Source organism: Dermacentor silvarum, chromosome 2, assembly GCF_013339745.2.
Source record: "Dermacentor silvarum isolate Dsil-2018 chromosome 2, BIME_Dsil_1.4, whole genome shotgun sequence".
NCBI lineage: Eukaryota > Metazoa > Arthropoda > Arachnida > Ixodida > Ixodidae > Dermacentor > Dermacentor silvarum.
In genome coordinates this window covers 50,039,641-50,051,909 of record NC_051155.1, presented here as the reverse complement: position 1 = coordinate 50,051,909, position 12,269 = coordinate 50,039,641, and the positions used below count along the sequence as shown (strand labels likewise).

General features: G+C 48.1%; 1 protein-coding gene across 1 annotated transcript in view; it reads right to left on the bottom strand.

Moving 5' to 3' along the window:
* Nucleotides 1–4,528: 4,528 nt before the first annotated feature.
* The window catches only part of LOC119440008 (uncharacterized), a 334,203-nt gene continuing 326,462 nt past the window's right edge, over nucleotides 4,529–12,269 (bottom strand). Inside the window, exons 4-5 of the mRNA XM_049662710.1 lie at nucleotides 10,639–10,998; nucleotides 4,529–4,779 (exon numbers count right to left, since the gene is read on the bottom strand). Coding sequence (XP_049518667.1) covers nucleotides 4,583–4,779; nucleotides 10,639–10,998 — 557 coding nt within the window. The 3' untranslated portion in view covers nucleotides 4,529–4,582. The remainder of the gene's footprint in view (nucleotides 4,780–10,638; nucleotides 10,999–12,269) is intronic.

The following is a 12,269-nucleotide window of genomic DNA, read 5'->3' as shown; positions in this document are numbered from 1 at the left end:
GCGTAGATTTCTTGGACTGTGCGCCTATTACAGGCGCTTCGTCAAGGATTTTTCACGGATCGCAGAGCCACTGACGTATCTCACGAAGGCTGACGTCGAGTTCAAGTGGGAGACGCCGCAACTCGAAGCATTTAAAGAACTGAAGCGACGCCTGCAATCGCCGCCAATACTTGCGCATTTCGACGAAAACGCCGATACCGAAGTCCACACCGACGCAAGCAGCGTAGGACTCGGCGCCGTGCTTGTGCAGAAGACTGATGGACTAGAAAGGGTTGTAAGTTACGCTAGCCGGTCGCTATCGAAGGCGGAAGCAAATTATTCCACAACAGAAAAGGAGTGCCTCGCCATCATCTGGGCTACATCAAAGTTTCGCCCCTACCTCTATGGCAGGCCCTTTAAAGTTGTGAGCGACCACCACGCCTTGTGTTGGCTAGCTAACTTGAAGGATCCTTCAGGTCGCCTCGCACGATGGAGTCTGAGACTTCAAGAATTCGACATCACCGTCGTTTACAAGTCCGGGCGAAAGCACTCTGACGCCGACTGCTTGTCTCACGCCCCCGTCGAACCGCCGCCACAGGACGACCAGGATGACGATACTTTCTTGGGACCAATCAGTGCCGACGAATTCGCCGAACAACAGCGAGCCGACCCGGAACTAAGGAGCCTTGTAGACTACCTGGAAGGCAAGACCGTCATTGTGCCGAAGGTGTTCAGGCGAGGATTGGCGTCGTTTTTCTTGCAAAACGACATTCTCCTAAAGAAGAACTTCTCGCCTCTCCGAGCCAACTGCCTCCTCGTGGTACCCTCAGCATTGCGTCCAGAGGTTGTGCAAGCTCTCCATGACGACCCAACGGCTGGACATCTCGGTTTTTCACGCACTCTCGCAAGGATACAAGAAAAATACTACTGGCCTCGCCTCTCTGCCGACGTCGCCCATTACGTAAGGACATGCCGAGACTGTCAGCGACGCAAAACACCGCCGACAAGGCCAGCCGGACTTCTACAGCCAATCGAGCCACCTCGCCGGCCGTTCCAGCAGATCGGGATGGACTTACTGGGGCCTTTTCCGACGTCGACGACCGGGAATAAATGGATCGACGTCGCTACGGACTACCTCACCCGCTACGCCGAAACAAAAGCCTTGCCCAAAGGCAGTGCCGCCGAGGTAGCCCGATTCTTCGTTGAGAACATCCTCCTGCGTCATGGTGCCCCAGAAGTCCTCATCACCGACAGAGGCACGGCCTTTACGGCAGAACTAACTCAAGCCATCCTGCGGTACAGCCACACAAGCCATCGCCGCACCACCGCCTACCACCCGCAGACGAATGGCCTCACAGATCGCCTAAATAAGACCATCGCCGACATGCTGGCAATGTACGTCGACGTCGAACACAAGACGTGGGATGCCATCCTTCGGTACGTGACCTTCGCATACAACACGGCCGTGCAAGAAACGACGCACATGGCGCCGTTCAACCTGGTCTACGGAAGGAACCCGGCAACGACGCTTGACGCCATGCTACCAGACGTCACTGACGAAGAAAATCTCGACGTTGCCACGTATTTGCAGCGTGCCGAAGAAGGTCGACAGCTCGCCCGCCTGCGCATCAAGAACCAGCAGAGGACCGACAGCCGACACTACAATCTACGACGACGCTACGTCGAGTACCAGCCCGGCGACCGTGTTTGGGTCTGGACTCCGATACGCCGACGAGGACTTAGCGAGAAACTGTTGCGTGGCTATTTCGGACTATATAAGATAATCCGACGTATTGGCGCACTGGACTATGAGGTCGTGCCAGACGGCATTTCGCAATCACAGCGGCGCCGGGATCGACCTGAAGTCATCCACGTGGTGCGTCTTAAGCCTTTCTACGCCCGCTGACGAGCTTATAGGTACTTTACTTTGTTATTTTCTTTCTTTATTACGCGTCGTTTTGTTTTCGCTTTCGCGTTTGTTTGTAGCATCGGAACGATGCTTTTTAAGGGGAGGGTATTAACACGTATACATGTTTATCTTTCGCCGATGGCCGCTTTCCACCGGCTAACAAATGTTAAACGTTATCGCTCGGCGCAGGACGCGCCTGTATCGGAAGTTTCTAGAACGTTATCGATGCTTCTTTCCGTTGCCTGTGTTCACCGACGCTTATGTTATCTGATTGTATGAGCGACGCGAAATGTCTAGAACTTCCTGGAAGACACGCGCGTACCAGGGATTATTCTGGAACCTTCGATGACTCAGGTATAAAAGCCGACGCGTTTTCCCGCTGATCAGATTTTCGACAATCGCCGACTGTGTTCGCCGCTATCGTTGTGCTTTGAGTGTAGCTTGCTTTTGTGGGCACAGGTTCGCCCAATAAACAACCAGTTTCGTCATACACAGTTTTGCGACTGTTTTATTTAAAGTCACTACTACGTGACAACATACCTCCGCGTCCGAACGCTCGCACGTCAGTGGTGGTCTGGAAGTGGTTTGACATGGTCTTAAGTTCCGTCTTGACAGCTTGTGGGTTCGTCAGCCTGATGAAACCTCCATTGGTAGGCACGAGCGCTAGAGCACTGCACGAGCCGATTTTTGCGGCCCGGGCCCGGCCCGGGCCCGTTTTTACATTGGGCGCCCCGCCCGAGCCCGATCAAAACTTTTATGGCAAGACGCGGGCCCGACCCGGGCCCGGAAATAATCTACGGTACCCGCCCGGCCCGGCCCGCCACCCCTTTACCTTAAGCCCGAGCCCGGCCCGAGCCCGACTCGAAACCGGCCCGAACCCGGCTCTAGATCGAAAAATACATGTTTTTCAGAGTTGAGAAGCCCGAGAATAACTCGCAGAAAGCCCGAGCCCGGCCCGGGCCCGGGTCAAAAAGCACACGCCGTGCCCGAGCCCGGCCCGGGCTTTCGGGTAAGCCCGAGCCCGTGCAGTGGTCTAACGAGCACAACAGGAATGGTGCTTACGCCACTGCAAAAAAAAAAAAAATCTAAAGGTAATTCATTAGATGGCAGGGATGCTGACCAGGCGGATCGCGCTGGGCCAGGAGAATTGGTCGACATCAGCCCAAGATGGCTGATGCAAGGAATGTGAATAAATCAGGGATTAAATCAAGGTATTTAGAAACCTGAAACCACCCGATACACCGCCAAAATACCACTGCAGGCCAACGAAGCTTGGAGAGGCACCGGAACGCCGCAGGAACCTCTCGGCGGAAACCCTGAGATGCACGGCATGACTGTCTAGATCTCCTTTCTTGATGTTGATACGCGTGCGTTGCGCGGGCGTCATCCTCTTGTATTTTCAACAACGGTGATGGCTTATGACGTTGCCAACTTTTTATGTACCTCTCTGTTCCCGACTTATTCAGTCCTGGCTCTCGTAATGGGCAGTGGCTATGATGGTGACGATGGTGACGATCGATGGCATTAGGATGGCAACACTATATCGACAAATAAATGATCACGATGGAACTACAGAGGCCTGACAACCGCGACATTAAGACTACTGAGTGAACACCGCTTCATGATGATGACGGTATGTCCGACGACTGCATGATTACAAATGTGTCACGACTGCATTCGAAGACTGAACGACGACTGATTAGTGACGACGCTTGAATGACGACAGAGTAAGGACGAAGACAGACTGACGGAGGTGGAATGATGACGATTGAACCACGACTGCTCAATGATTACAGCTACATGACGATGACAGCATGCCGACGATTGCACTGACTACGGATGCTTTACGACGACTACATGTGAAGGACAAAGGACGAACGACAACAATGGAATGACAAGAATTGAATGACAACCATGGAATCACCGATTCCATGACGATGGCTTAACAATCACGGTGGAACCCAATTGGATTGGCGGGTACAGTCCGCTTTCGAAGGGAGGATGACTACGGCAGAACGATGGCAGTGTAAGCACGAAGGCCGGAAGACAACGGCATGACCATGTCAGAATGGCGAGGATGAAATGACGGCTGAGTGATGACGAAAGAACAAAGGCGGAATGGTGACGATCGAACTTATGGGACCCTGTATTTTTTTTAAATGTCAATGCAAGCTTCGATATTCCAGTCGACCCTTTCATTATAGTGTTGCTTTCCTTTCTGGCGCACACGTTCACCCAATAAGGTGCACACTGGAATGCACGTAGGCGAATTTATAAATAGCGGACTGACTTTTGATTCCTATCCAAAGCCCTCTCATTTGGTTCCACAACCACAGATGACTGTGTTCGGCGCTATCGTTGCCACTTAAGTGTTCTTTTCATTTGTGAATACAAGTTAACAATAAAAGTGTTCCACTATTTAATCAGTTGTCTCGCAACGTTTTCACCCCTTCATCATAACTGCATCATGCCACTATAAATAAAAGCTATTTACAGATAGCTTCGTACGCTGGCATATAATAACACACTATTTCACCACTTCACGGGCATCATGCTACGCTTCCATTTAGGGAAGTGACGTCTAAACAATGAGTGAAAGTCATGTGTATAGTAACATCATTTAATTTCCTTTGACAAATATTTAGAGAGTTTTACAGCATCATTTTAACAAAGCTCGGCGTTGCAACCGTCTTTTCACGTTGTGGGTAATGTTTCTAAAAATGCAATGAAAATCCACAGGGGCCAAGTCTTGTCCAGATCTTTTGTGGCGGACGACCGCGACAAGCTGGGCACCGCTCCTTCGTCGAAGGACGCGTAGTCCTCGTATGCGAACTTGGCGTCTCCTCCGAAGTCCTTCTCCAGCGTGCTTTTCACAGTCTTCGCTGCGATTTCTGGAAAAAGAAAAACGTCTAAATTTCAGGAACACGGGATCTATATAATGCGATAGCATTATATGCTGACCGCGACCGTTTTGTAGGTATTCGGCTGACTAAAGATACGGCCAGATCCCAAAGGCGTGCATTCTAACACGTCGTCTCAAGCGCTAGCTGTCATGAGGTAAGAATGCGATAAACTGGCAAATGAGGCACGCGTCAGACCTTTCAAAGAGCGGCTTTGGCGCAAGAAAAGCATGCGTGCGAACCTGGCCCAATGGTGGCAGCATTTGGCGGCTGAGATTCGAGCAGACAAAGGTTCGATACCGCCAACGCGTTTACGGATTTCGTCATAGCTTAATGGAGTGGTGATTTTGGGCGAGTTGGAACAGTTCAGTCGTAATGGAAACAAAGAGCGCTGGGTCCGCGCAGGAGTGAAGACACGCCTGCTTAACAGAAACGCTAAGCACCACTTTCGTAATATCTGAGCCCAACATCCGCTAAAAGATGCAATGGGCATTCCTGTTACTACCGTGAAAGGAGCTACTAGAAGGAGGACTTTGTCAATTTGTTGACAGGAATCGCAATGCATTTCGTCGAACATTCTAACGATTGGTATCTAGAAAGCTGTGCTAGTCCGTACTACTTCTTGTTTTCAATTCCGCAATTTCAAAACGTTCTCCAAAGTGAATAAATACAAAATTACTTAAAGAATACTTTTAGTAAACTGCGCGGACACTGCGATTTGTCGAGCAAGCAACGTCCGCCTCTTAAGTTACTTATTCGAACGGGCCGATTCCGCCTATATGCTGCATGAGAACTTTTCCATCTTTACGAACTAAATTAAATTGTGCGGATCAAATGGACGTGCTGGAATGTGCGAGAAAGAGGGAGAAAAGCGGAAAAGCCGGGAGGGTAATTACGTTTCACACTATTTGCTGCACTAAGCTCAGGTAGCTTTAGAGTGCAGCTCTTGCGGAGGTGAGCGTCGGCGTCCTACCTCGTATTGACCCTTTTCGCGGAGCAGTTTGTTTTAGAGAAACGAGATGGCGCTCACAGCGGCGCGCCATACCTGTCCTCAGCGACCGCGCACGAATACGAAACCATTACCGCTTCTACCTTGCTTCTGTGCGATCAGCTGTCGGAAATGCAACTGTGTTTTCGCTAACACACTCTGATCCAATCATGCTAGATTGAATCATGTGGATTGAAGACGTGTGCAATAGTTGGCTGCAAAAAGAGTGACTGGCATGCTAAGGAATAGAATGAATCTGCGTGGCCAAGTTCGCGGACCGCTGCTGCAACTGTTCGAGCGTGTTACCGGCACTTCGTGATGTACGTACGGCTTTCCTCGAGGATACAGAAATTTGCTCATCGGCCAGCCTTGTATCGCTAACCTTCAAAGGAAGGGCTTCATCCCCGGAACGTCGGCAAGAGTGAGTACCACTCGTCAAACAATGACAAAGGGAGTAGCGCCGCATAGTAAGTTTCGCGCACGTTATCTATGCACATCTGTCCCAAATGGCAGGAAAACTTACGCCCACTCTATCGCCGACGTATCAAGAATAAGTGAATGGGCGCATACTTGAATATATGCGCACTGTATACGCAAAATAAATGACGGGCTACACCGATGGCGCACGAATTATCGAAGCTGAATGTTTCGTGACGGTCCACAAGCGTAAGTTATAGCTGCAATATATATTTTCTGCAAGGTATTACAATGTACAAAACAGCTAGTTTTCAAGTCTTGTGCGCAGCAAAAACAAATCTATCGGAACTGAGCACACCCGCGCGCGATTAGGCAGAAAATAATCACATAGTGGCAGCACCGACGAACTTCACTGAGTCAGAAACTGACAAGCCACTGCTTCAAAATGTTTGCCAAATAAAGAACAAAACAAAACACAGTAATTCTGACTGAATTGATCATCAGAAAGCTTGGATAGCTTGGAATGCATATTTAGCCCCGCTTTTAGAACAAGCACCATATATGCTGCTTGCGCCGTTTGGACATAGCTTAATCAGCTCCGAAAGCACTTTTGCATGTTCTCTGAAGCTGTGATGAAATCTTCGTGTCGTCTACCTAGTCACTGTGTGCGATATCTCCGAAAACAGAGGTTTTCTACGCCGCGCCGGCGTCATACACTTCCATTGTAAACAAGGAGGCAACGGAGGCAGTTGAGGCAACCAATGAACGCGTCACAACGTGATCAAACATGGTAGCGCCCTCGCGATCGTCGCGAAAAGGGTCAATAACTGGGCGATCGAGCAGAGCGAAAGTTGACAGCGAACGCGGAGCGCAGCGGGAGACGAAAAAAATTGCGTAGCTTGCACTGGATGCGCAATGCTGAAGAGACAGCGGAGCTGATGATGCACCTAGCTAGTCCTGGCTTTGAGGCTAGGCTAAGCTCTGCAAAGTCATACCCAGCATTTTGCGGAATCTATGGATTATTGATCGATTCTCGATTCGCTATTGATTCCTGGCTTTCAGGCTAGGCTAAGCTCTGCAAAGTCATACCCAGCTTTTTGCGGAATCTATGGATTATTGATCGATTCTCGATTCGCTATTGATCGACTATCGAATGGCTATCACAAGGTATTGGCCACTAATTTGGGCTAGGCTACGCACTGACAAGTCATCCCCAGTATTTTTCAGAATTTGTTGACTACTGATTGGTTATCGATTAGCTATTGATTGGCTATCGCAAAGTATTGACCCCGTATTTGGTCTAGGCTAAGCACTACCAAGTCATCCCCAGCATTTCCCGGAATTTTTTCATATCGTGTCCGGCGTAGGTTTATACAGTGCTGACTATAACGGCCACGACCTCGGCTACAGAGGTCTTCCATATAAGAGAGGCTATGCGGTAGGATTTATTATCCATATAGATGTAGCGGGCAACATTGATGAATTTACAGCATTAATGACAGGGTAGCAGTCGTCATAATAGTGCTCAATAGGGGATACAGATAAAAGGTATTATACGCCTACGCTCCAACTACACGTCATGATCAAGAAATAGAACAGTTCTATGAAGATGTTGAATTAGCAATGAGAAAGGGGTGTTGTAATTTCACTATACTGCAGTCGTGGGCTACTTAAATGTAAAAGTGGAGGAAAAGCATGATGGGGAACAAGTAATTGGCAACTATAGGCACCGATTCTAGGAACACCAGAGGAGAGATGTTAGTAGGAATTGTGGAAAGGAATAGAGTCCGAATAATTAATACCTTCTTCAGAAAGCGCAGTGACAAGAAGTGGACCTGGAAAAGCCCCAATGTAAAAACAAGAAATTAAATAGATTTCATACTCTCTGCCAATCACAGCTTATAGTGCAGGATGCAGAAGTGTTAGGCAAGGTAAAGGTCAGTGACCATAGGTTAGTGAGGTCTAGGATTTATCTCAATTTGAAGAGAGAAAGAGTAAAATTAGAAAGAAACAGGCCAACATAGAGGCAGTAAGGCCAAAAGCAGACAAATTCAGGCTGGTGCTCGCAAACAAATATGTAGCTTTAGAAAAGGAAGATGAAGAAAACATATATGTAATGAATGAAACCGTAACTAAGCTGACTTCTGAAGCACCAATTGAATTGGGATCTAACGCACCAAGGCAACCAATAGGTATGCTCTCCTAAGTAACAAAGAACCTAATAAAAATGACAAAGCATGGAAGCACATAGCTCAAAAGATCAGTAGAATTCGCTGAACTGTCAAAACTGATCAACATGAAGAAAGTAAGAGATATTCGAAATTATAATGTGGAGAGGGTTTAGGAAGCAGTAAAATATTGACGCAGCATGAAATCAGTGAGAAACTTGGTCTAGAACAAGACACAATGTATGCAGTGAAAGATACGCAGGGTAATGTCATCAGCAATATCGATGATTTTGCAGCAATATTGATGATTTTGCAGCAATATCGATGATATCGATGATAAATGCAGCAGAAGTATTCCTTACTGACCCAGTGCAGCCACGCTACTGTCACTGGAAGTAGTGATGAACAGGATGCAAAGGCTGCTTGTACAACTAGCGATGAAGTTAGAGTGGCCTTACAAGATATGTCTTGGGGAAAAGCGGCAGGAGAAGATGGAATAACAGTCGATTTAATAAAAGATGGAGGAGATAATCTGCTTGGAAAGCTTGCGGCCCTTTAACGCAATGCTTCACGACTTCAGGTGTACCAGAGAGGCTAGAAGAATACCAACATTTTAGTTATCCAAAAGAAGAGGGACGTTAAAGAACTGGAGAATTATAAGTCCATTAGCTTTGTTTCAGCATTGTATAAAATATTCACCAAAATATTTTCAATAGAATCGGGGCAACACTTCTCTTCAATCAACTAAGAGAACAGGCTGGTTTCACGAAGGGATATTCTACACGTACAAAGGATCACATCCATGTCATCAATCAGGTAACTGAGAAATCTGCAGAGTAAAATCAACATCTTGATATGGCTTTTATACGTTACGAAAAGGCATTCCGTTCAGTACAGATACCAACAGTCATGGAGGTTTGCGTAATCAAGTAGTACAGGATGCATACGTGCATACTTTGCGAAATATCTTCAACGATTCCACAGCTGCTTTGGTTCTCCACAAGAAAAGCAAAAAATCATATATCACGGAAGTGGCCAGACATGTAGACTATCTCGCCAAGGCTATTCCCTGCATTCATAGAAGTATTCAAGATATTAAACTGGGAAGGCTTAAGAGTGAGGATCAACGGCGAATATCTCAGCAACCTTCGGTTTGCCGATGACACTGTCCTGTTCAGCAAGACTAGAGATGCATTACAACAACCAATAATTGAGGACCTCAATCAAGAAAGTGCAATAGTGGATTAATACGCAGGATACAAAGGTTTTGTTGAAGAGCCTGAGAAGGAAACAACAATTCATGATCGCCAGTCAACCCCTACAGCCGGTATAGGAGTGCATTAACAAGGAAGATTACTCACAGGCGACCCTGGCCACGAGAAGGCAATTAACAGAAGAATAAAAATGGTGGTTGAAGTGCGTCCGGCAGGCATTACGAAATCCTCACTGGGACCTTATCAATGTCGTTGAAAGGAAGTGTACAGTAATTGCATTGTACCGGTGCTAACATATGGGGCAGAAACTTGGTGGTTAACAAAGACGCTCGAGAACAAGTTAAGGACCACGCAAAGAGAGATGGAACGAAAACTGTAAGGCGTAACGTTAAGAGACAGTACAGAGCGGTGTGGATCAGAAAGCAAACGGGGATGGCCGATATTCTAGTTGAAGTTGAGAGAAAGAAATGGAACTGAGCAGCCCATGCAATGCGTAGGGTCGATAGCCGGTTGACCATTAGAGTTACAAAATGGGTGCCAAGGAAAGGTAAGCACAGCAGAGGATGGTAAAAAAATGGTGGGGTGATGAAATCAGGAAATTTGCAGGCGCAAGTTTCAGTAAGCTAGCGGAAGACAGGGGTAACTGGAGATCACTGGCAAAGGCCTTCGTCCGGCAGTGAACATAAAAATAGGATGATGATGACGATGATGATCAAGGATAGGGCCAGTTTAGCACTGCACGACCTTCAAAATAGGCCCACTTCACTCGGAGAGAAACCGACCGAGGAAGCACACCAAACAACAAGACGGAAGGCAAATAATGCTTTGATTTATAAAGAAATTATGCAATTCAAAGCCTATATCTGTAGAAGTGAGCATATTTAGGTACCCCTTGTTTTGCTGCGTAATTCCATAGAGAACTGAGCCGGCTACCGAACCTAACCCTACCTCACTTCACATCGGCAAGGTCAGTGTAAATTGCTATACTATATAGGCCGATTCGTTATCTTTCGCTGTCGTGTGTGCAAGCTTAAAGAAAACACCCCCTATATGACATACATACCTCGCTCATCGCTGGACACTTGACTGGCAGTTGGCGTGTCAGAGAAGTTACGCATCAGGATCATCTGACCGAGCAGCTTGCTTCCACTGGCGATCTTCTGAAGATCGTACTTGGGAAGCGTACGAAATGTTTTGTGCAGAACACCCGATCCCAAGGGAATCCAACCGTTTCCGCCGGAAGACGTTGCCGGAAACACCGACTCGCTGTAGCCAGTGCCCTGCAATCGCGTCTGCTCTAACGTGCCCTTGCTCTCGGCAAGATGCGACGGCTCTCGTACAGCGACTTCCGCTTTGGCTGGAGCGGCGGCTGCCGCAACGGCTTGTTGGTAAAGAGTCAGGTCGATCTCGTCATCCACGCCATCTGTGAGTAATATTACACAGAAAAACAGAAGTCACAGTTTCGCCCGACAGGCTAAGCATTCATAGTGTTAGCAAAGTCTTGGACACAATGGTATGCTGTTTTTAGGTGGAATAAATTGCAATGAACATTCGCATACTAAGGAACTTGACAAACGTGGTACCACGCCCGCACGAACAAACATGAGCAGTCACTCGATAACTACCAACAAACCATGTCGCAAGGCTGGAGTGATGACGAGCGCTGACAGCGGGGAAAGAACGCTTTGTCTTACTGCGGGTTTCCCCGTATCTCCCGAACTGAAATTTGCGACCTCCAACATTAGGCTTGCATGAAGCCAACAGCCATCTTGGCTCGCCCTGAGACCTTGCACACGTGCAAGGCGTGCTGGCCACGTATGCGCCATTCGGACTGCTATGCACAGGAGCGGCCAAGCTAGAGCAGTACACCCGCACCCTCACTTCCTTGCGCACGCTCTATGACGTGGCCTCCTATATTGCGCGCTCGGGAACACGGCGCACATCAAGCCACCATCCTTCTCGGCTAACCCTCGCACGTTTGCTCTCGCACCTTTAGCATACGGCGGGCGGGCTGCTCATTCTCATGGCACTTGGTCTTTATACGGGGCCTCACGACGACAGTAAAAATTTGCCTGAAGTGCCCACATAAGTGCTATTGCAATAAAACAAACATAGTAGGCGAGCAGAGCGTGAGTGAAAGACATGCCGCGGTGGACACACTGGCTACGGCGTTGTGCTGCTGAGCACGCGGTCACGCCTGCAATTCCCGGCTTCCGCGGCCGCATTTCTAACGGGGCGGAACGCGTGGACTCAGTACCGAATAACGCCTGCACCTAACAGAACCTCAGGTGGGAAAAATTACTCCGGAAGGTTCGCTGCAGCGTTTATTGCCGCTCCTTTGAAGTTATGATACAAAATCCAATCAATAAATCAAGAAGATCTTTAATTCGTCTAGCAGTAAAATAAAAATACCACAACATATTTTTAATCATCCTCGCTATCCCACATTGCCAGCAAATAAAAGAAACCCTGCCGGTAAAATCACTTGGAATCGAACAGTGGAACAGCCTACCTACTACAGAGATAAATACGGAAACTTGACAAGCTCACCCATTGTGTATGCTTCCAGTTCGTCGTTTGCCTGCATCGGGACTATGTCGACCCAAGATGCCGGTGGTGGCTTGTACGCCCCCTGGAGGCCGTCATTGTACCAGTACAGGCTAGCTGCGTGGAGGGCGCAGACTGAACGTCGAA